This window comes from Lissotriton vulgaris, chromosome 1_2 (genome assembly GCF_964263255.1).
Source record: "Lissotriton vulgaris chromosome 1_2, aLisVul1.2, whole genome shotgun sequence".
Taxonomy (NCBI): Eukaryota; Metazoa; Chordata; class Amphibia; order Caudata; family Salamandridae; genus Lissotriton; species Lissotriton vulgaris.
Window position 1 is genome coordinate 68,424,919 of NC_141686.1, and position 23,817 is coordinate 68,448,735.

The 23,817-nt window shown below is 51.6% G+C and overlaps 1 protein-coding gene across 1 annotated transcript in view; it reads left to right on the forward strand.

Annotated features, from left to right (window-relative positions):
- The window catches only part of DDX11 (DEAD/H-box helicase 11), a 430,817-nt gene that overhangs the window by 44,281 nt on the left and 362,719 nt on the right, over positions 1-23,817 (forward strand). The window contains exon 2 of the mRNA XM_086952822.1: positions 4,046-4,189. Coding sequence (XP_086808948.1) covers positions 4,049-4,189 — 141 coding nt within the window. The 5' untranslated portion in view covers positions 4,046-4,048. The remainder of the gene's footprint in view (positions 1-4,045; positions 4,190-23,817) is intronic.

A 23,817-nucleotide genomic window follows, 5' to 3' on the forward strand; every position in this document is an offset into this window, starting at 1 on the left:
GTTCTGCAGGTGGGAGCAAACTCACAGGCAGAGAGTGTGTAGGACTCGATCACCAGCCCCGCAATTCAAGCATCCGGCGCGGTCAGGAGTCGCTTTCCCGCCTCAGAAGGTGCGCCCAGGTATCCACTGGTGTGCGGGGGTCCCCACAATCCACTGTCCGTGTTAGTATGGCCCTCCGACACGGCGCCGTAACACAGCGACGTGCCCACCCGAGCTCCAAAATCGGGCGGGCCGCCAGGCCGCCGCAGCAATTTGGGGCCCCAGAGTCCAACGTAGGCAATTCCCCGCACCGGGCACCGCAATCCACAACGCCCGGCACTCACCACTGCCGACTCCTTCGATTCCGCTCTCAGCCGCGGCATCCGAGTTACCAGCCTCCGGCGTCTCCAGGCATGGGGTGCAGCGCGCGCCGCACGTCGTGTCACGCACTCCGGGGGCAGATCTACGCGAGGTCGGAGCCTAGAGGCCCTCAGTCCCGACTCTCCAGCTCGCTGTTCCGCACTTACAAAGTGCCGAGTGTCTCCCGTTCCCGATCACCGGGGTGCCGATGGAGTTCAGGGGCGATGTTCCGTCCCCTCAAGCCAGCGTACGCCGTGAATGAAGGATTTATGCAGGATTATGTGGGTGATTTGGCGGAGCTAGTCTCTCAAGTGTCCACTATCGACGCTGGCAAGCTCCGCCCCCGCGCGAGTTTTAGTTAGCTGAACTAACTAGAACGGGGGAATTTATGTGTTTTATACTGATTTACTACATTGTTTTAAACTATTTATTTTTAGATATTTTTATTTTTTAAATTACATTGCAAATTTTTAATATAAATTGAAAAAAAATGTTTTAAAAATATTGAAATTGTAATATTTTTTATTTTATTTTATATATTTTTTAATTTATTTATATTTTACTAGCTTACCTGTCGTGCGTTGCTGCGATCTCCGAAAAAAGGAAATTCATGGAAACTCGTTATGATAACATTCATTTTACATTGTGTCATTTTTATTGAAACGTATTAATTTTAATATGGAAAACATTTAAAGTGTCGTTTTAATTCTATTTATTTATTCGAGTGCTTGTGGATACACGATTTTTTGTTTTTCCGTCTGGTGCGTACATGAGTTTTCGAAAGATTGAGGGCCCTGGGGGGCCGATATTTAAAAACAATTTATGCCAGAAACCTTCGCGGGAGTGTACTCGACAACTTCCCAAAGTTTCCTGGCGATCGGATGAATGCTGTTTTAATTCTATTTATTTATTTATTTGAGTACTTGTGAATACACAATTTTTTCTTTTTCCGTCTTGTGCGTACATCAGTATTCGAGAGATTATGAGGGCCCTGGGGGCTGATATTTAAAATAATTTTATGCCAGAAACCTTTGTGGGAGTGTACTCAACAACTTCCCAAAGTTTCATGGCAATCGGATGAATGGTGTTTTAATTCTATTTATTTATTCGAGTGCTGTGGATACACGATTTGTTGTTTTTCCGTCTGGTGTGAATATCAGTATTGGAAAGATTCTGAGTGCCCTGGGGGGCCGATATTTTAAAAAATGTTATGCCAGAAACCTTCGCGGGAGTGACCTCAACTTCCCAAAGTTTCACGGCGATCGGATGAATGGTGTAGTAAAGCATAAAGGCCAGGTCAGAGTGGAGAAGTGTGGCTCAATGGTTAGAGCGGCAGACCCTGATGCAGATGTCTAGCCCGGGACCAGGGTTCAATTCCCCGCCTCGGCGGGTCTTGGGCTCAAAAATTCCACGGACCTGATAATTCTCTCCGGGTCTTGGGCTCAATAATTCCACGGACCTGATAATTCTCGCCTCGGTGCCATGATTCCAATCATGGAGTCCCACTCTGCAACTTTGGGCAATAGCTTGCTTAATCTCCACAACGGCCCCCACAACGCTAAGGATGCCTGGCCTCCACCTTTGGAGTGGAAGCCTCACAGGGAAAGCCAGGATGGGTTCCACAGCGGTATTTTTACAAGCGCCTTGAGACCCTTGCGGGTGAGTAGTGCGCTATACAAGTATCAATTTACAATTTAGACAGACAGACATACATTTGTTTTTCACGCTGAAACGCATCACGCTGTATCTGCCAAAATAATAAAGAACCTCGACAAAAGTCCCCGCCTGTGGCTCCTTCCTTTGGCAAGTCTGGAGGTTGTGTTTGATGTTTTCGTGTCGACCAGGGACACGTTAAGGAGCTCACGTTTCGGAAGTTGGCTGCCTTTCATCTGGTGTCTGCGCAAGCAGTGTGTTTCTCGTCAAGGTATTGACAGCAGGCAGCTCACCAACAGCGAAGCAGGACTTGCAAGGGACGCTGCTACAAGGCAGTCCGTGACTTCACGGATGGTACCGGTACACTGCTACCAGCCCACGACCCAGCGGACCTGTCAGCTGCAGGTAGAAACGGATAGCAGGGACTTGAGAGGCTCTTAAATTTTTAATAGACTGTTGCGAGTTCGTCCAGCCCTGCAATAAATAAACCGCCACAAACACTAGGATTTAACCTTGGTTTCCCTTCGTCACATCAACCCGGTTTTGAAGTATGCTGGGAGTTGTAGTGTGAACAGCTCCACGCTGCAACTGACGATCACATGATTTTGGGGAGGCGGGCACTCACCAATTAGGAGTGCTGCAGAGACTTATAATCAGCTGGGCGCACTTACTGTCAGTCGGGCAGAGGCGTCTGAAGAAGGCTCACGCTGAAATGCATCACGCTGTATCTGCCAAAATAATAAAGAACCTCGACAAAAGTCCCCGCCTGTGGCTCCTTCCTTTGGCAAGTCTGGAGGTTGTGTTTGATATATATATATATATATATATCAGGCAATGATATCCTACTTAGTTACTGTAAGTACGGTTAGAATTACTTTTCAGGATCAGTTGTGGGCTGAAAGATGCAGCACTGAGGTCTCTCCTGATAACAGGCGAGTAAATCGGAATTCGTAGTTCGGTTGCTTTTAGAGGAATTTTTTTAAGTTCCAAAACTCCACACTTTGAAGAATTTAACAGGTGAGTAAATTGGAATTCGCACTACATCCAGTAAGCGCAACAGAGCTGCGTAGCAGAGAGATGTAAAAAGGGGCACGGCATGCACCACCTCTCTGCAACGCGGCACAGTAGCGCTTCCTGGAAGGCTGTTGGACTACTTGGCCCCCATGGTCCCTCAGGTTTGAAGTTGATTTTTTTCCCCAGCTTAAAACGCGCCACAGGGCGTGTTTGCACACATCACGTCAGGCCCCGTCCCCTCCCTTCACCAATGTCTAAACACGCCCTGTCACCGTTCTAAGTTGAGTCCACTTCAATCCTAAGGATCCCTAGGGTCAAATTAGCCCACTAGGTACCTCCAGTAAGCACCACAGAGTTGTGTTGCAGAGAGGTGTAAAAAGGGACGTGGCCTTTGAACACCTGTCTGCAACGCAGCTCCCTGGCGCACACTGGAGATACCTGTTGGCCCTATCGTTTTGGTGTCATTTAAAAGATACAAATATTACCTATTTGTATAAATTGGTGTTGGATTTTTATTTTGTGTTGTGTCTAAATTATTTACTGAAATGGTCTTTTTAAATGCTTTACATACCTGTCTTTGAAGTTAAGCCTGTCTGCTCGCAGCCACGTTACCAAGGGTTGAGCAAAGGAATAATTTTCTAAGACCTATGCTGAGTCCTATCATGTGTTAGTGGCCTTATTGCCAGTGGCAGACCTACATGTGCCCCTACCAATAACCCACTTTCCAACACCAGCCAAATCGTCATTCGCACTGAAGGCCGTGCCGACCACTCCCTCTCAGTGCCTTTCATCCTGTGGCACCACCAACCAAGATTACAATGTAGGAGAGAGATAAGACAATAATAAACATGGTTTATTATCTCTTTATTTTCCAAGTTTTGCAGCTGCTGTTGCTGGCGGAGAGTGATGCTCTTCTGCCACAGCAGAGGAGCCGCTGCTGATGCTCTTATTACTCAGTCACCATTGCTCTTAGGAGATGACACAGCTGGCAGTAGTGTTTAAATATGCTTCATAATTGATTGTGTTTATATTTTTTTAGGAAATGGACAAGACGCCACAAGATGGAGCAGTCAACTTTCCATTTCCTTATGAACCTTATTCTATTCAAAAGGATTTTATGGCTGCCCTTTATCGTGTTTTAGACACCGGAAAGATTGGCATCTTTGAGAGTCCTACTGGTACTGTAAGTATCTGTTTTCCTCTTCTACTTTCGTTTTGTCCTGCTCCTACGGCTTCCAAACTGTTGAGTACAGTTGCCACCGTGCTCTAATGTAACAAAAAGAAAAAAGTAAAGCTGGGGCTGGTCACATGCACTCTCACTACCACTTCAGTTTCAATTTCTTTGCACGAAACCTCAAGAACTTGTTCATTTGTTTCTGATGCATGCTTTCCCTGGATTTTTGTTCTCCTTGCACACAGTTCCGTTTTTCATTAATGTGGGTTGTTTTTTCCCAGTTTAGTTCTTCATGATTCATATCTTGTATTGAACTAACTTGAAGTAGTAGATGTTTGGAGGATTAATCCTCTCAGCACCTGAAGCTGCTTGCCCTTGCCTGTTTTGTGTAGTGACACTACTCCCATATCCATATATTCCAGTCTGACAAAAAGGAGCTGGGCAGTCCTATACGGGGGCACACATCAGATACTAGCATAGTTAATTAGTCTTTGACAATGATTTTGCAGGTTTCAATGTAATGGAAACCCAAACGTTGGAGATGACAGGGGGGGGGGGGTGAATTCTAAACTAGAAGAGATAAAATACTGGTTGCACAGTGAGTATTTACAGGATTCTAACAGTGCATAGAAGGAATAGCTTTTAGCTGGTCTTCTGAGAATATTTTGTTTGCTCAAAGAGAGTCTCATGGTGCAGACCATTTTGCAACCAGAATAACGCTGAGCTTTACTCTCCCCTCTGACATGTCCTGGGTATTTACGTTACTATTACAAGGCCAAAAAAGTGCAGCGATAATGAGGTATGATACCGGTTACCCGAAGACTGAGACTCGCTCATTAATGCAGTGACCCGGGAGCTTCTATTAAGGGAACAAAATATTAATGGTTTCCTAAATTGCCCATCAAACGAAGCCAAAGCAAAAAAACAAACCTCAAGTGCCTCATGATCCCATTACTTGAGATTTATTTCAAACTAACATTGTATAGAGGACTTTGGAGAGAGAAAGCATACATAGCTGCCTGCAGGTATTAGCAGCTTCATGCCAAGATGATTATCATTGAACTTATGGGGTAAGGAATCTCTTGTGTTTGTTCAGATTGAGAGATAAAAGGAACATTAGTGGAACATATACATGTAGAAAATGGGTCAACTTATTAAGGTCGTCTTGAAGTGTATGTTTATTGTATTGCAGCCTGCCATTATTCTCCGAAGTATGCCTCCTTTTAAAACTCCTGAAACTAATTGCTCAAAAGACGTGGGCTAAACCCCAGTAGAATAACTGAGGCATCTGTTTCTGTCATTGTTCAGGAATGGTGAAGGCTTAGCAGCGCCCATGATAACAAGGAGTACTACTCATGCATTGCCCTGGTTGAATTGGCAGCACTGGTCAGTTTGTAATAGTTGAGCAGCGCAAATGCGTTCCATACTCCCAGACATAAGTAGTGCCGTGGTGCTATGCAGCCCTGGGGCATGTTTTGAGAAACATCAATGCCTTAACTGAGCTGCAATATTATGGTAGCATTACTGGAAAACTTTATTTTAGGTTTAAAGCATTTTATTGAGAAAAAAGAACACGGGGAGAGGGAACAGGAGGTTAGGGTTACAGACAGTACAATAAGAAAAGAATTGTAACATCAGGAGCGTGCTCATGGAGCAGTTCGTTAGGCCAGAGGAGAAGCAACAGCAGATGAAAAAATGAAACACAAGTTACATCTCCACTCTGCGCATATCCAGCACCCCAAATCTGATCAAAGAAGGCAATGAAATTGACACAAAAAAGCTCAGCCCATACCCCTCTAGGACCCCCTCCCCAAAAGAAAGAACCAACTCCCTAACTCCCCCCAACACCCCCGTCCAATGGCCCATTATCAATACTACCTGCCCATAGCCACATCCCCCCCCCTCCAAGAACCCGCCCCCCACTCATCCTAGTCTGCCGGAGTCACCGGCGGCGTCAGCCTCAGAAGCCTGAGGTACCTCGGGCAGGTGAGCTCCCTGAATTCGGTAGTTAACAACGCACGGAAGGGTTGCCACAGCTCATCAAATTGATCTATCTCCCCCGCCACCATAAGCGACAGTTTCTCCATTCCCAACACGTGCCAGAGTCTATGTAACCAACCCGTGATGGAGGGGACAGTGGTAGTTCGCCAATGGATGAGGATATTCTGGACCGCAGACCCCAGCGCGATTGCGATCTGCGGATACATTAGGCCATTAGGGAGGCCCAGCAACACATACGCCGGAAAGCGCGGGAGCTCAATTTCAAAGTGCTTATCCACCTCATCCAGAACTTCCTTCCAATAGGCGGCCAGCAAGGGACAATCCCAAAAAATATGTGAGAGGGTCCCCACCTGCCCGCAACCTCTCCAGCACCCCTTATCAATGTGCCTATTCATCTCATGCAGTCTCTCTGGGGTGTAGTACCAGTACGTGGACACCTTGGTAAATGTCTCCGTAAGGCCGGTATGGTACGCAGAGTGTCTAGCCCGGTGTGCGATCTGGTCCCATTCTTTGTGGCTGAGTGTCCTGCCCAGTTCCCTGTGCCATCGTTCCCTCCCCGGGTTATAATAGTGAAACGGTGGGGGCTGTAAATGCTTATAAAGATCAGTAATCAATTTAGCATCAGAGGTTCGGGTCACCAGCCACCGCTCATACGGTGTAATTTGACGATCAGCGGTGTCCCGCACTTGGGGCTGGAGGGCCCAGTGTTGGACCTGCATGTAACGTAGTCTATCCAACTCCGTCGGGCCGAACTCCTGCTGAAGCTGCTGAAAGGGAACCACGCCCTCCGGCCCATAGACCTGAAAGAGCGCCCGGCAGCCCGCAGCCCTCCAATGGGAGAAAGCGCCCGGCTCCATCCCCGGGGTGAAGTCAGGATTATCCACTATGGGCGTAAATGGTGAAGGGAACGTGGTAAGGTCCCGGGCTTCGCAGACCGCGTCCCACACCCTCAAGGGAACCCGCGTAACGAAAGAAGCGTAAAAGTTGGGGGGGCGGTGAGCACGGCGCAAGAATGGAACCTCCTGGAGGGTGCGGCCCGCCACCGCCTGGTCCTGAAAAAGCCAATGTTTATCGGACTCCCACCTGCTCCACGCCACAAGGTATCGTAGCAGCGCCGCCTGAAAGTACTTACGGAGGTCCGGGATGCCCAGGCCCCCCGCTTCCGGGGCAAGCGTAGAGAGAACCCTCTTCAGCCGGGGTTTGCGACCCTGCCAGACAAAGCGGGAGATGTCAGCTTGCGTTTGTCTAATCCAGCCCACAGGAGGCTGGAGAGGCAGGGCTCGGAAAAGATATAGTATCTGGGGCAATACCGTCATTTTACCCGCCGCGATCCTGCCCAGCCAGGATAGCAGGCCCTTGCTCCAGCGGCCGAGCTCCTCCCTGATCTTTTTACTGAGAGAAGTATAATTGGCCGTCACCATCGCTGGCAACGTGGGTGCCAGTAGGATCCCCAAGTATGGAACAAGGGACGATGACCACTGCATAGGGAAGAGTCGCTGAAGGTCCCTCCTAGTGTCCGTAGCCAAGGACACATCTAAAGCCACAGTGTGAGACGGCCTCCCGACAACCCCGACCGGAACACCGCCCTTCCCCGAACATACCTCCTTCGCCACCCCCGGGACTGTATCCCCGGCCACATAATGCCACCATAAGGACTCGACTGGAGACGCCAGCTAAACGCCTGAGAGTCACACCCTTCTTTTCCCCACAGGGACCAACCAGAACATCGGGTCAGACAGCCTCAAATATCGCGGACTCCGGAAGCTCCGCCCCTATGGCAGCGACAGCACCGGATAAAAGTGAGAACCCGGAAGTGCAAGTTGTCGGAGATTTGTGGCAGGAACCTCGGACTGGTGGACGCGAAGGAGAAGAGGCAGGAGACGGAGAGCAGACGGCTGAAGCAGACGTGTGGACCGAAGAGTGGTGGAGTCCACAGGAGGTGGCTGTAGAGCGGCCGTAACTCAACGGGAGAGTTACGGTGGACCGCGTGAGTGCCTTTAACCTCACTAATTCTACTCACTAGGAGTCCCCTGGATAGTCCTTGTATAAATTCCCCTTCTCTTTAGAATCACGCCCCCTGCACTGTATTATAATTGTATAGCACTGCACTGTGTGCCCCGCCACCTTCTTCACGTCCCGACCGAACACCCTTTCTTCTTCCCGCCCCGTATTCCTTCCTCCCGGTTCCTTCCTTTCCTCACGGTCTCGTTTTTCCGTCCCTCCCCCACACACCCGTGTGACGGTGAGTGTAGCAGAGATCCTACGACTAGGATAGGACTAACGGTCCCTTTTGTTTCTCTTTTGCTCCCTGCCCTCCGTGGATCCTCCACGTCGCCGGAGCCTCCGTTGGAACCGCCGAAGACCGCAACGAGCAACGCAGGCCCGGAGTGGATCCAGTACCCGGACGTCTTCCTTGTTTTCCTTGTGTTCTACCTTTGTGACTCTGCAATAAACCCCTACTATAGCACACTACATACGGCCTCCTCGCTTGCTTTTCCGGCCCGCTGCACACCCACCCTCACACACAGACTTGCTCATGTTCATTTTAAAGCCGGACACGCGCGAAAAGGCATCCAACTCGTGGATGCAGGCGGGTAGGGACCTCCTAGGGTCGTCCAGGGTCAGCAGGACATCGTCCGCATAGAGGCTGACCGTGTGGACATACTGGCCCATCCTGATCCCGATAGCATCCGGATTGTGGCGGATCCGTTGGGCGAATGGCTCCATGTAGAGAGCAAAGAGGAGTGGAGAGAGGGGGCAGCCCTGCCTCGTGCCGCGCTCGATTGCAAAACTACGGGAGCTGCACCCGTTGACTCGCACCGACGCTAAAGGATACTTATAGCAGTTGAAGACCATTGTGCGAAATTTATCACCAATTCCCAGTTTCCTGAGAACCAGTTCGAGATACGGCCAGTGAACTCTATCGAAGGCCTTCTCAGCGTCCACTGCCAGCAACATCCGCTCCCCCGGGATCCGCGAAGCCTTCTCTAAAACGTGCGTCACCCGCTTGGTATTGTCGACCGTTTGCCTGCCGGGCACAAAGCCAGCTTGGTCCGCCTCAACCAAACCGGGGAGGTGCAGGGCCAGCCTGGATGCCAGAATCCCTGTGTACAGCTTGAGGTCGACATTTAGGAGCGAGATGGGCCTATACGAGCCACATAAGGCCCGGTCCTTCCCGGGCTTTGGAAATACAGAGACCGTCGCACTCAGGAGATCCGGCGGGATGGCTCCCGGGTCAGAGAAGGAGTTAAATAGCCGAGTTAAGACAGGGGCCACAACCGGGCAAAAGGTCTTATAATACAGGGACGTGTAACCGTCCGGGCCCGGGGCCTTCCCGTGCTTCAATCTAGCTATAGCGGAAATCACCTCCTCAACGTGAATATCCCGCTCCAGATATTCCGACTGAACGGGATCCAGCGCCGGAAGGGGCACCGGCTCTAAATATTCTGTGGTTTCCCGCGGCGAGGAGGGCTCCCCAGCGTACAGCACCTCATAGAAACTGCAGAAGGTTTCCGCCACCTCCGCGTCCCCGGAAACGGCCACCCCGTCTGTACCCAAGAGTTCCTTCACTACGTTACGCTGTTGCGCAACCCGAAGCCGATGCGCCAGGAGCTTGCCGCACCGATCCCCCCCTGTATAAAAGGCATGCTTCAAGCGTAAGGCAGCGTATTCCGCTCTATCCAGGTCCAGCGCCGACAGGAGCTTCCTCGCCGCCTTCAGCTGCCTCCAAACCCTCGGAGCGCCCGTACGGCGGTGGACCTGCTCGAGCTCCCGAACCTGAGTAGTCAGCTCATCCCTCTTCCGTTGCCGCTCCCTATTTTCCGCCGAGGAGATGGAGATGAACTCCCCCCGAAGAACCGCCTTCAATGCAGCCCACTGTGTCGCTAGTGAAGTGTCTGTATTACTATTGTGTGTCTGATAGTCCTGTATGACCTCTTCAATATGTTTCACCACCGTTTTCTTGTGCAAAAGGGTGTCCCTAAGGCGCCACACCCCCCGAGAGGGGGAGGTCGCCGGCCACGCAAACGCGCCAGTAACCGGGGCATGATCAGACAGAGTCAGGACCCCAACGTCCACCGCCGTAGCAGCGGCGCGCATCGGCCCACTAACCAAAAGATAGTCCAACCGTGCGTAGGTACGGTGCGCATGCGAAAAATAGGAGTAGTCCCTATCCGTGGGGTGCATGGAGCGCCAAAGGTCGTGTAAATCCACGTCCGCAATCCGGGCCTTCACAGCCTGGGAAAGTTCTCCAGTCTGTGGAAACCGCTGCGCAGATCTATCCAGTGCTGAATCAAATACGATATTAAGGTCCCCCCCTAGAATAACATGTCGATCAGGAGAGGCAGTGACATCCACCAGTACTGAGTCCAAGAAGCGTTCTTGGTGGTCATTCGGGCTATAGACAGAGCCAACTGTAAACGATATACCTCCCAGACGGAGGCGATATGCCAGAAGCCTCCCCTTCTGTTCAGCATATTTATACATCACCTCCCCCCTGAAGGAGCTCGCTATGAGAATGGCCACACCCGCGGTTTTGGTCGCCGCAGAGGAGAAAAACTGGGTGGGGAACTTAGCAGAGCGCAATCTATGGCAGTCACGGGACAATAAGTGGGTCTCCTGCAAAAGGCAGATGTCAGCCTGCGTCCCCTCAAGTAGAGACAGATTCGCCCTGCGCTTAACAGGATTATTCAGGCCCTTAACATTAAGGGTCACCACCTTCAGGGACGACATGCCTCCCAGGGACCAGGAACGCTATGCTGCGGGCAGGGAACCAGAGGGGGGGGGGCACGGGGCAATCGCGCGGGACAGGCCAGAATAGGCCAAGCGTGGGCATGGACAACATCGGACGGGACTTTCCCAACTCTAGAACAACACCCAACCCCACCCCAAACACACCAACGGCAACCAGCCAAATGCCAACTCAAACAACCCCGAAACGGGCAAGTCCGTAGAAAATAGTGAAAGTGGACGTCCGGCCACTCACCTCCACCCGCTCCCCCCCGACTCCCCCCAGCCCCAAACCTGGCATCGAAGAAGCTATGTTCATCTCCCCCCCGGAGTGAGTCTAGGCCGTCAAGGCCACGCCGTTGGAGTCGCCCGAGTCCCTGGCCACCGCCCTCAAGGCACTGCCCATGTCCGCCCGATTGGTAGGGGAGTCAGGACGTCCAGCGCTCGCCGTCGATCGTCTCTTCGCTGACCTCCGTCGACCCCCTCTCTCTGATCGCCTCCAGGACGGCGTAGCTCCCTCCTCCTCCGCAGCCGTGAGCCCCAGGACACCGCAAACGTCTTGCAAGGAGCGTAGCTGATGTAGCACCCCGTTCCAGCGAAAGATCAGGCGGAAGGGGTGCCCCCAGGAGTACGGCGTCTCATGTTCGCGCAAGAAGTCGGTAGCAATCCTGAAGGACCTGCGCTTCTGCAGCGTGATGGCGGACAGGTCCTGGTAGAGCGACACAGGCCGCTCCCGGAAAGTCAGTGGCTGTTTCCTACGGGCCTCAGACATGATGCGCTCCTTCAGTGGGAAGTCGGGCAGGAAAGCCAAGATGTCCGGCGGGGGTGCCGATGACTGGCGCTGTCGGCCAACTCTGTGGGCTCTATCAATGCGGATAGGAAAGTCCGCGGCCTCCCCCAGAATCCCCCGGAACAAGTCCTGCAGATAGCCCACCAGGTCAGCCCCTTCGTCCGCAGACTGTACACCACGCACTCGAATGTTATTTCTCCTTGACCTGTTCTCAAGGTCTTCGGAGTGGGCCTGGGGTTCGACGCATTGCTCCCGGAGACGGAGAACGTCCTGTTGTAAGTGGACAATCTCGTCGTCCCGGCGTTGGGCCGCCGTCTCCACCGTCTCAACCCGTTCACCGAGGCCCTCCACCTCTCTGCGGACCTCACGGACTTCACTAGCCACCTCCCGCTTCAGCGTCTGGAAGTCCTCCTTAAGGGAACTGAACAGCTCTTCCATAAAAGATCTCGTGACAGGGGGTTCACCTCCGGTCGCGTCCGCCGAGGCCCGGGAGGACCCCGGCGACGGCTGCGCTCTCTCCCGTTGCTGCTGGGCCCTGCCAAGCATGTCCGGCAGGGTGCGGTCCCCCTTCCTCGAACCACCTCTTCCAGCCATTCCGGGCGCCTCAAGTGAAGAGCGGGCACAGGCTCTACCACTCCGGGAAGCGTCCAACCACCAGCAAGGACTCGCTATGAGGAGCTCCTGGCAAAACTGGGGACCTGCGCCACAGACGACAAAATGGCGGGTCGGGCCAGTCACAACAAGCCGTGGGCGCCCAGTCGAGACGGCAGCCGAGACCTACACCGGGGGGACCCCGGCCAGTGCGCTCCGCCACTGGGAGATAACTGTACAGAGGTGGAGGGTGCAGGAAACTGCCTCCAAGGGACTCCGGAGGAGGCCAACGACACCGTCCCCTCGAGGACAAAATGGCGGCTGGGTGGGGCCAAGCAGATCGCCCGAGCCCGGCGACGCCACCGGGGCCGCTCCAGAAGCCAGGCAATCCGGAAAGTTCCACAACCGGGGCCGCTCGGTTACTGAGAAGAGTTGGCAGATCTGGCCCCGGTCTCAAGTCGATCGTCCTCCAGCCCCGGGACCGGGGGCCCTCGCCATGCAGGAGGCCACCACCTCAAGTCCAAGCACCAGGGCACGCACTTAGTGTCCCCCGTGAAGCGGGCCCCCCAGCCGATAGCTTTCCTTCGACCTCCGTCGAGCGCCGGGACGGTCTCCACGCAGGTCGCCAGCTTTCAGCACTAGGCCCAGCCGAGGCGCATGGACAGCACTCCGATACGCTCCGCCTCCCAGGCGCTCCGTCGTCTCTCTATCCTCGATCGGTCTTTTGAGGTGCTTCCACCGGAGCGATCAGGGCCAAAGTGGCATCAATGCGCGCACCAGGTTCTCCGCCACACTCCTCTCAGCCGCTGAGCATCAGCGGGGGGAGAGAAGCTGAAGAAAAGGGGCTCGAGCCTAGCCGGGCCGGAGGAGCTGCGGGAAGAAGCGTCCGCTCACCCCGCCATCTTGGCCACGCCCCCGAAAACTTTATTTTAAACACTTTTGTACTCTAAAAACAATATTAAAAGAATTAAAGAACATAATGATAAATATTATAAAATTATAGCTTGCACTGAATATTTTTTTGGTGACGGTTAATACTCATTCAGTTTATTGCAATAGTCTATTTCACAATTCTACAAGCCCTTTATTTTCTTTCATCATTGTATACCCCGTCCGTTATCTCCATTATTCTTCCTGATGAAGAAGCACATATTAATATTTAGATACTGTGCAATATGACAGTAAATCATTTACTCCCTTCTTTCATTTTAGGGAGGTCTATTGTGTGTTAGCATAATTATATATTTGTCAAGATTTTCCAATGTATTATCATTGGACCAGTCTTCATGTGTATTCTCAAATTACTCTTCCCCCCCAATTTCTCCTTGATCCACTACGTAGAAGTTCCTGTGCCCGCTTTCGCTACAACAGCTTATCTCCTGGAAAACAAAATTGATGTCAATGCTTTTGAATCAGAAGTTATAGTGAGCAATTAGTCCGGTCGTACATAGTGTATCTGCCAGTATTTTGAGTGATGCACCATTTTGCCTTTCATGTCAAAATTATTTTGGGCTGAATAGGGCTCTAACCAACATTGACATGGTCTGATTCGTTTAGTCTCTTTGTGCGACCTAAGGCTGTTACTTAAAAAAATGTCATAGCTGCATTTAGAACACCAGATCAAACAGCTGAATATATATAACCGGTTTTGTCCATGGGTCTATTGAAGCCTGCACAATAAAAGAGAGAACCCCCCGCGATGGCGTGTGCTGGCTCTTCAATCGGATACGGTTGGGAACTATTTTTGTACATACTGAGCGCCAGTGGTAGCGCCACCATCCAAGCACCATCAGCGATTTGGCAGCACACTAGTTTTTACCGCAATTTGGATTATATATATATATATCTAGATATATCTATATCTAGATATATAGATATCCAAAACTCTTGGACCAGAAGACCCAGAGGAGCCGAGGACACAAGGAACCACCCAAGGTGAGTACCCAGGAGCCCCACAGAGTCTGGAAACACAGCCATTTGCCAAATGGAAGTCAATGGCGAAGTCGCAGTTGCAGTTTTGCAGAAGAAGGACCCTTTTCAGAGGACCCTGAAGAATTCCCTTGTAGGACGGAAGGTTGGAGAGCCATCCCACCCATGGATGCCCCAGGAACAAGGTTACCTACGCCAGGGGTATAGGGGTTAGGAGAGTTTAGAAACCTCTGTAGATAAACATGGAAGACTTGGAAGAAAAATGCCTCCGTCGAAGATGAAGTCGGGTGGAACTGAAGGGTGGATTCTGGAAGTGAGCAAGCTGCAACCTAAGGGGACAGAGTCCATGCCACTAGGAAGTGACAAGGAGGCATGAAGACACAATGCCCACCGATGTCGGGAGGTTCAAAAGAGTCAACAGTGACCTTGTTGCAGCAGCTGTGAGGACCAGGTGATGCTGAGGAAGACTAGAAGCAGTGCACGAGCTGTCCCACGTCGGATGTCGGTGACTAAGTGATCGGTGTCCGGCGGGGGCACCAACAAGCCTTGGTTGGCGCAACTGGCGTGGAAAACGAAGAAGAAGCAATTTTGGGACCGGCAAGGTCCAAGGCACTCACCAACAGCAGGAGAGTCGGAGTAGGCCCCGAGCAAGCAGGGGAGCCCACTGAAGCAGTAGAAGACCCTCAGGAGGACACACAGGTCGAAGGCACCGAAGTCGCAAGAGGACCTCGAGCAGCTCACCAAAGATGAAGGCCCAGGGTGCAGAGGATGCGGTGAGGACGCTGGAGCTTCTTGTAGCCCGAAGATATCTGGAGTGCAAAGCTAACCAGCCTTGGCAATGTCAAGTCCACATGTTACACAGGGGTTTGGTCCCAGCAATTTCGATGAGGGATACTGGCCTCACCATTGCAGAGAGGACAGGTTGGGTTTCGAGGGAGTTGCTGAGGCTCGGGAAGGCCGTGGGACCTCAGGAGCTGCAGACCAGCCAGCTTTGTTGCAGTGCCTGCAGATGCAGGGGAGTGACTCCTTCACTCCAAGGGAGATTTCTTTGTGTGTCCTTGATGCACACAGGTCTGTTGAAGAACCTGGAAGAAGCATAGACACAGGCGACAAAGTTGACTTTAGGAACAGCGAGAACAGGAGCAGCTGGAGTCTTCCTTGATGCTGTCTCTGTTCCATTTGAAATCCAATGAAGTTCGAGTGTCCAGACAGTCGAAGAGTGACGTAGTTTCAGGCTTGAGCCTTGTCCCACGAGGAATATAAGGACCTACCCACAGGTAGGCCCTTACATACCCTAAGGAAAGGGGTGGAACAACTCAAGGTTCCCTCCCAGAGTAGGGGCTGGACAGAGGGGAGGATACTCCCATGTCCTTTTTCGTGTCAGAGCGGGAGGCAAGTGCTCCATGAACTGGCACAAACCGAAGTATGCCATGAGGGCACCAAATTTGCCCTTCAAAGCAGTCTGGTGGCGCTGGCAAGCGCCCTACCCCAGCCCAATGCACTAAGTCCTGTCTGGCATGTGTTCACACCTCTCTGTGACAGGAAACCTATTGTTCTACATTCCCCTGCTCAAGCTTGGCTCAGCAGCAGGAGGGCAGAATTGTGTCTGTGGTCGGCAGTAGCACTAGTTTGCTGGTAGACCCTGAAAGGCTGTTCTCTTGAGTACAGGGGGGTACCAAGGGGAGCCCCCCAGTACATGGGGTCATACTTCCAACACTGGAATCAGTGTTTGGGTAGGATTCCAACATGATTGATAACAAATATATAGTTAGACTTCTCATAATGACTGATGTCCACTATATGTATTAAAATGGGTGACCTCACTAACAAAGCCTGTTGTGGTTTGTAGAGATATCCTGCTCATGAAGGCCCCCCCCCCCCCCCCCCCACAGCAGGATCCCAGTCAGACAAAGCCAAAAACACCCTGACATTGGCAAAAAGTGGGGGTAACCATTCTAGAAAGATCATACCTTTCTACAGTGGGGTATTTAACAGAGACTCCTATTGCAACAGAGGATCAGATCGTACTACCTACCCCCTTAGCAGCATTCAATTTCAATTCAATTCAGTGATTTATATAGCGCGCTACATACCCAGAGGGTCTCAAGGCGCTTGGAGAAGGGTGGGGAGTTACTTGTCGAATAACCAGGTTTTAAGTTGCTTTCTGAATGCTATGTGGTTCTGAGTGAGGCGAAGGTGAGTGGGAAGTGAGTTCCAGGTTTTAGCTGCCAGGTAGGAGAAGGATCTTCCTCCCATGGTGGTTTTGTTGATGCGAGGAACAGCAGCTAGGGCTTGGTGGGAGGAGCGTAGCTGGCGGGAGGGGATGTAGAAGGAAAGTCGAGAGTTGAGGCATTCGGGTCCAAGTCCGTAAAGTGCTTTGTGTGCGTGGGTTAGAAGGCGGAATGTTATCCTCTTATTGATGGGGAGCCAGTGGAGGTTTTTCAGGTGACCAGAAATGTGGTCTTTACGCGGGATGTCTAGTATGAGTCTGGCTGATGCGTTCTGGATGCGTTGGAGTTTTTTCTGAAGTTTTGCGGTGGTACCGGCGTATAGGGTGTTTCCGTAGTCCAGGCGGCTTGTAACCAGTGCGTGGGTGACCGTCTTTCTAGTTTCAGTGGGGATCCAGCGAAATGTTTTTTTAAGCATGCGAAGAATGTTGAAGCAAGATGATGAAACTGCGTTGACTTGTCTGGTCATCGAGAGTGAGGAGTCCAGAATGACGCCCAAGTTTCGTGCGTGGTCTGTTGGGATGCGTGCTTTTCCAAGGGATTCTGGCCACCACGAGTCGTCCCAGGTGGAGGGGGAGGAACCTAAGATAAGGACTTCTGTTTTGTCGGAATTCAGTTTCAGGCGGCTGTGCTTCATCCACTCGGCTACTTCTCTCATTCCTTTGTGTAGGTTTGTTTTGGCGGTGTTCGGGTCTTTGGTGAGTGAGAGGATCAGTTGAGTGTCATCAGCGTAGGAGATGATGTTGAGGTTGTGTTGGCATGCGATGGTCGCGAGGGGGCTCATGTATACGTTGAAGAGGGTGGGGCTGAGTGAAGATCCTTGTGGCACGCCGCAAATGACTTCAGTGGCCTCTGACTTGAATGGCGGGAGGCGGACTCTCTGAGTTCTTCCGGCAAGGAACGAGGTGATCCACTCCAGTGCTTTTCCTTGGATTCCGATGTGTGGCGTTGTAACAGGGTGCTATGACAGACTGTGTCGAAGGCTGCGGAGAGGTCGAGGAGGATGAGGGCGACGGTGTCACCATTGTCCAGTAGAGTTCGAATGTCATCTGTTGCTGCGATGAGTGCGGTCTCAGTGCTGTGTTTGGCTCGGAAGCCGGACTGTGAGGAGTCGAGGGATTTGTTGGTTTTGTTGGTTTCGAGGAAGGCGGCGAGCTGGTTGGGAGTCGCAGAGGTCTTGAGAGGGAGTGATGTCGTTGGTGTTGGCAGTGGGGTTGGTGAATTCTTTGACGATGTTGAATAATTCCTTGCTGTTGTGGGCGTTGTTGTCAAGTCGGTCTTTGAAAGCGGCTTTCTTGGTAGTTCGGATCAGTTGGTGGTGTATACGGGTGGCGTTTTTGAAGGCGTCTCTGGTGCTGGTGTTTGGGTCTTTTTTCCAGGCCTTCTCGAGGGAGCGACAGAGTTTCTTGGATTTCTTAAGATCATCGTTGAACCAGGGGGCGTTTTTGTTTTGTTTGATTTGACGTTTTTTCAGGGGTGCTAGGTTGTCGGCGCTGTTGGTGAGCCATTGTGTGAGGTTAATGGCTGCTTGGTTGGCGTTCGATGAGTGGGCAGGGGGTTTTGAAGAAGCGATGAGGAGATCTGGTCGATGGTGATTTTGTTCCAATTTCTTCGCAGAGTGGGTTGGGGATGGTTGTGGGTTGTGGTCTTCTTGTAGTTAGAGTGAACGCAGCTGTGGTCCGTCCAATGGAGAGCTTTGGTGTGACTGAAGGAGATATGTTTGCTGGAGGTGAAGATAGGGTCGAGTGTGTGACCTGCGAGGTGAGTAGGGGTATTAACAAGTTGTTTGAGTCCGAGGTTGGCGAGATTGTCCAGAAGGGCGGTGGTGTTGCTGTCGTTACTTTTTTCCAGCTGAAAATTAAGGTCTCCCAGTAGAATATAGTCCTCGGAGGGGAGGGCGTGTGGGGTGATAAAGTCAGTGATGTCATCAATGAATTGTGCTCGGGCTCCTGTTGGCCTGTAGAGGAGGGTGACATTACACTACACAGAAGTGTGGATACACATTTTCTTTCCAGAACAAACAGATTGTTTTCTCCTCCATTACCTCCATCATGGAATCCATCCACTCCTGAGCTCCCACAGACCCATGCCTGCACCAAATCTTCAACCTCCGAAACCAAAGGATCAGCCAGGAATTTATCACTATGCTCAACACGTCAATCACCACTGCAACATTTCCGGACTCCTGGAAACGCACCAAAGTCAGATCACTATTCAAAAAAACCCTATGCTGACTCCAGCAAACTCAAAAACTACGACATACCTTTAGCAGAACCAGCTACTCGCTGCCTCTCAATTTGGTTTCAGCAGCAATCACAGCACCAAGACTTCCCGGATCACAGCCTCATACGACATCCAAACCCTCCTCGACTGACGTGAAACTGCAGCTCTGATCCTCCTCAACCTCTCATCAGCCTTAGACACAGGATCACACCACACGCTGATTGAAAGACTCCACCACATTGGCATCCAAGGGGACGAACTCCGGTGGATCACCTCCTTCCTCAACAGAAGAGCTTGGAGAGTCCGTCTACCACTCTTCTCCTCCGAACACAAGGATATCGTCTGCGGTGTCCTTCAGGTCACATCCCTCAGCCACACACTCTTCAACGCGTATATGACCCCACTGCCCATCATAGTCTGATCTCACCCCTCAACATAATATCCTTTCAGATGACACCAAACTCATTCTCTCCCTCTGATGACCCCGCCACCACCGGGACCAACTTCCACAGATACATGACCAGCATCGTGACTGGATGAACAGCTGCTGGAAGCGAAACACTGACAAAGACAGAAGTACTGATCTTTGGTAACAACAGCAACCCATGGAGCCGTGCCTGGTGTCCCTCAGACCAGGGACCTGCACCCCTACACACCGACTGCTCCAGAAACCTTGGAATCATCATAGATAACAAGCTCACCATGAAATCACAGATCAACACTGTCTCCTCCGATTGCTCGCTCGCTCACTTAGCACATGCTACATAATATCTTAAAGTGGCTACCTCTATGCACCAGTTTCATCGTGAAACAGGCCCTCAAAAGTAGCCGACTGGAATATGGCAACGCTCTCGTTGTAGGAGTCACCGCACACCTCCTAAAGAGACTTCAAACCATACAGAACGCCGCAGCTAGACTCGTCCTTGACCACCCAGATGAACCCACATCACACCCCATCTCCGGCAACTCCACTGGCCCCCTATGTCAGAACGCACTCCGCAGATCCAGGATGTAGCAAGAATGTCCACCTCCTGACCTCACCAACACCCTGACATAAACATATACAGGGTGTTCGAGTGGTCGAGCGAGGGACAGGTAGGGAAGTGAACAGCGGGGAAAGGGAGGCTGCAAAAGAAAAAACACATATGATGAATATACATTTACTCACACTACTACTCTCTTGAATTCTCACTAAGGCGAAACCTATTCACCTGAAGGCCTTTCGCTAGGTTCCCAATCCAAACAAAGAAGCAGAAAGGACTCGTATGTCTCTTCTCCCTACGGAACATAAACATACATATCAATGCTGGCAGTAGAGCAGATGACAACCCCTACATGTAAAATAAGAGCTCTGGAAACCTACCCTGTCTGTTCCCCTTTTAAAACATAAGGAAGGGGGTGCTCTCCTAATATTTGATGATCCTTAATGATATCAGGTAGCGACCCAAGAATAAAATGAAAGAAAGTATATGGTAAAACGATCAATAGCACAGTTCTATAGAATAGGACTAACTCCAAACACGGTAGAACGTAGTTAACCTCACCACCGTTCTCCGCTTTGGCACTTTACCAGTTCCATGCAGTTTAAACAGTCAGTAATCCAGAATCCATACTCCAATATTAAAGTCCCCCAATTCGGCAAGACATAGTAATGTCTACCACTGTCATCCGCCTTGGTATTTGTAATCCACAAATGATATTTCTGAACACCAGGCTCCTGGATGCAATCACGGCAAGGCGTAGCAGAATACTACAACCCTCCGCGATAGCTATTCCCTCTTGTTCGTGACTCTAATGCGAGGAAATATCACCTCCGCATTCCGCCCTCTTTACCCAACAAAAGAAAACACCAATACAGGGAAGCCTTTCCGAATCACACTGAAGAGTTGTTAGAAGAGCCCCTCTCGCGCTCCGGGCGCCGAACAGAAAACAAGCGTTGTCGACCAACAAAAGCTAAAAGTACCTTCTCTGCAGCACAATCTGGGAAGACCCCAGAACTCCCACCAGCAAGACACTCTCCCGATACGAGGATCAGAGAAACGGTGCAGTCAACAAAACTGAATCACGCACAACGTGTTAAGGCTCCGCCCACTATTTATAAAGTACATCCGTCTGAAGCCTTCTGGGGCATGTAGTTTACAGCGCTAGGCAGGCACGGTTGAGACGAGTCCTGACACCCTATAGAGAAGAGATGCAAAGATGCTGACCTACTCACACAAGGCTCCACTCAACCAAGGACCCGATTACATTAACTGCCTCCCGAACTTCTACCAACTGTTGAGAAATCACCCTCCACCTCCCTATCTCTTGCCCACACTTCTTGCATCTCCTGAAACAAAGTGAAGGACGATCCTTCTCCTTTAATCGCAGCAATGGCCTGGAACAGCCTCTGTGAGAAGTTGGCCCGATATGCAGCGTTCGCTATTCTAGCGACCACTATGCATCGGTCCAAACGACCCTTATGGTGATTGGTTGTAAGTCAACCTTAGACCAGCTATCCTAGTAGCGTGGATACGAGCAGTCTTCGGGCTAAACTCTAGAGGGCGTGTTAAGCCAGCTGTTATACCATCACATACCCCTTGAACCCCAAGTGAAAGGACACCACACAAGTGTTATGAAAATAAACAGTGTATTTATTAGAATCACAACAGCCCTGGACTCTTTATGAGGACAGGGTACTAAGCACAGAACAAAACTCTTAAGAAAATACTTCAAGTGCACAATTAAAACAAGTGCCCGAGGGCACGGAAAGTTCTAATGGTCTCGGGCGGACCCGATGAGGCAAGTCAGGAGCGAGGGACTCGGGACCCTAGAGTAAGGAGGCTATGCAGGCACCGAAATGCCGAAGTTACCTAGCCACGAGGGCTGCGGCTGCACAAGTCTTTACAGGCGTCGGGGTCTTCGCTGACGAGCCAGGAGCCGGAAGAAAAGGAGTTGCTGGCCGGCGACCAGTGATGAATAGTTCGTAGAGATCCAAGCCTGGATCAGTGACCGTTGATACCTGAAAGCAGAGCGGACCAAGTTCGTACTACTAGCCAGTAGTCAGAGGGTACCAGGAAGGCACCGGATGGCCGTCACCTCGACTAGGTGAGTGGGCGACGCTAGGCTCTGCAGTCTCACGGACCAGGAGGCGTTGTCGGCGACCAGGATGGAGGTGCGAGCTGTCCCACGAAGATTGATGCTGTCGGCGTCGCTGGGCCCAGGATTGGGGCAACAAGCCTTGGCAGATTTCAGGGCCACGGGGTGGGCCTAAAATGGCGTCTTGAGGGGACCAGGAGGGTCCGGAGTGCTTCTCTCAAAGAAGGAAGCAAAGGCCAGTCTGGAGCAACCAGACCAGCAGCGTTGGTTGTCGGATGTCGTCAAAGAAGGGCACAAGCCAACGGCGAGTGACCAGACAACGTGCTGAGCAGTGAGCAGAAGGGCCCCACGCAGATCGTGGAGATGCTGGGAGGCTGCACTTCGGTGCTGGAGCTGCTCAGGGTCGGGGCTTCTCGGACCCCAGAGCACTCACAAGGGAATTGCTTCGATGGTCGTGCTGATTAAGAGCGTGCAGGCTTTGATGATGGCCGGTCCCTCGAGGTCTCGTCGCACCCACAGATCGCAGCTGAGCTGACGAAGTGGGTAGAGGTCAGAGGTGCCAGGGAAGCCGGTTCTCGTCGAGCTGGGCCGTCGGATCCTTGAGGAAGGACTTGCAGCAAACCGCAGAGTTCTTAGTTGGTGCCCGCTGACGCAGGGTGACTACTCCTTAGCCACAAGGGAGAAATCTTGAGAAGAGTCTCGAAGTCCTTTCGTAGAAAGTATTCTTGATTCAAAGATGATCTAATTTGGAAGGGTCCCCGCTCCGGCCTTTATCCTAAAGAAAGGGGCGGGTACATGACTAGGTCCTGCCCTAGGGGTGGGACCAGGAAGGGGGATAGTTACACCCCTCTCCCCCTGCTGGACTTTCCCCAGGTCAGGGGCCACGCGCCCCTGGAACTGGTTCTAGCCGGCAGATGCGTAGTGAGCACCGGGGTGCCACTCCGCAGTCACCTTCTTGTCAAGCCCTACCTACCCAGAATACACAAACCCTGTCTGGGAAGGTGCGAACACCGCCCTCGACAGGAAACCCTTTGTCCAAGCTCTCCTCGCTGGAAGGACTCCCAGCAGCAGGAGGTCAGACTCGTGTCTGTGGTGGCAGCATCCATTTTGTGGAGCTGAGGCTTCAGTTAACTTTAACCGGGGTTCACAGTTACGTACATGTCGTGTCCCTCTAGAAGTGCGGAATGCTAACCTCGTCGCCAGAATTGGTGAGGGGGCAGCATCCCGATTCGTATGACACCTTACTCGACATGTCTTGATAACGCTATACCGAAGTTACCGATATGATACGCGTTATCATGGACCAGCCATTGGGTCTTGGTTCCGCAAGCTGCAACCGGGCTCGGCTCGTGCGAGAGCCCAGTTCACACGGTTCCACGCACTCTGCCTTCAGGATTGTTAAGGCCTGCCATAGGAGTGACTGATAGGAGCCCGGGTGTCCATTGTGAGGTTAGATATAGGGATACTATACCTAAAGCAACGAGCGAGTACGCTACGTTGCCCCAGCTGTCGTGCAGCCAGTTGTGTCAGATTTAGATGGCCATCCAGGGGTGGCATAATACATGCTTCAGCCCCTGGTAGGCCCTGGGTACACCGATGCCCTGAGTTACAGGGTCTGACAAGGTGGCCCAGTTCCAATTGGGTAATGCACCTAAGGTACACGCATCAATTTAGTGAGAGAACAGCTAGGCTGTGGGTCCGATTGGCAGGCCCACAGCCCGAGAAAGTCGTAAACCAGTGAAACAAAAGCAACAAGTCCGGGTGATCATAGGATTGCAGACCCTACTCTCCTACAGCCTCCACATGCAGCTCCAAGCCAACACCTCACTTCCAAATTTCTGTAGGGGCCTCAAGACCTGGCTGTTTGAATAAGCCTCCCGTGACCTGCAAGCGCCTGGATACCCTATTGGGTGATTAGCAGCGCTATATAAATCCTGATTGATTGATTGACCTACTAATGCCTCTGATTGACATTCATAGGATGAAAAAACGTACCTACATGTCATTTCACTTTTTCACTATGCCCCAATGCGCATGACAGTTGCTGGAGGGATCAGTAAACTTCCAGG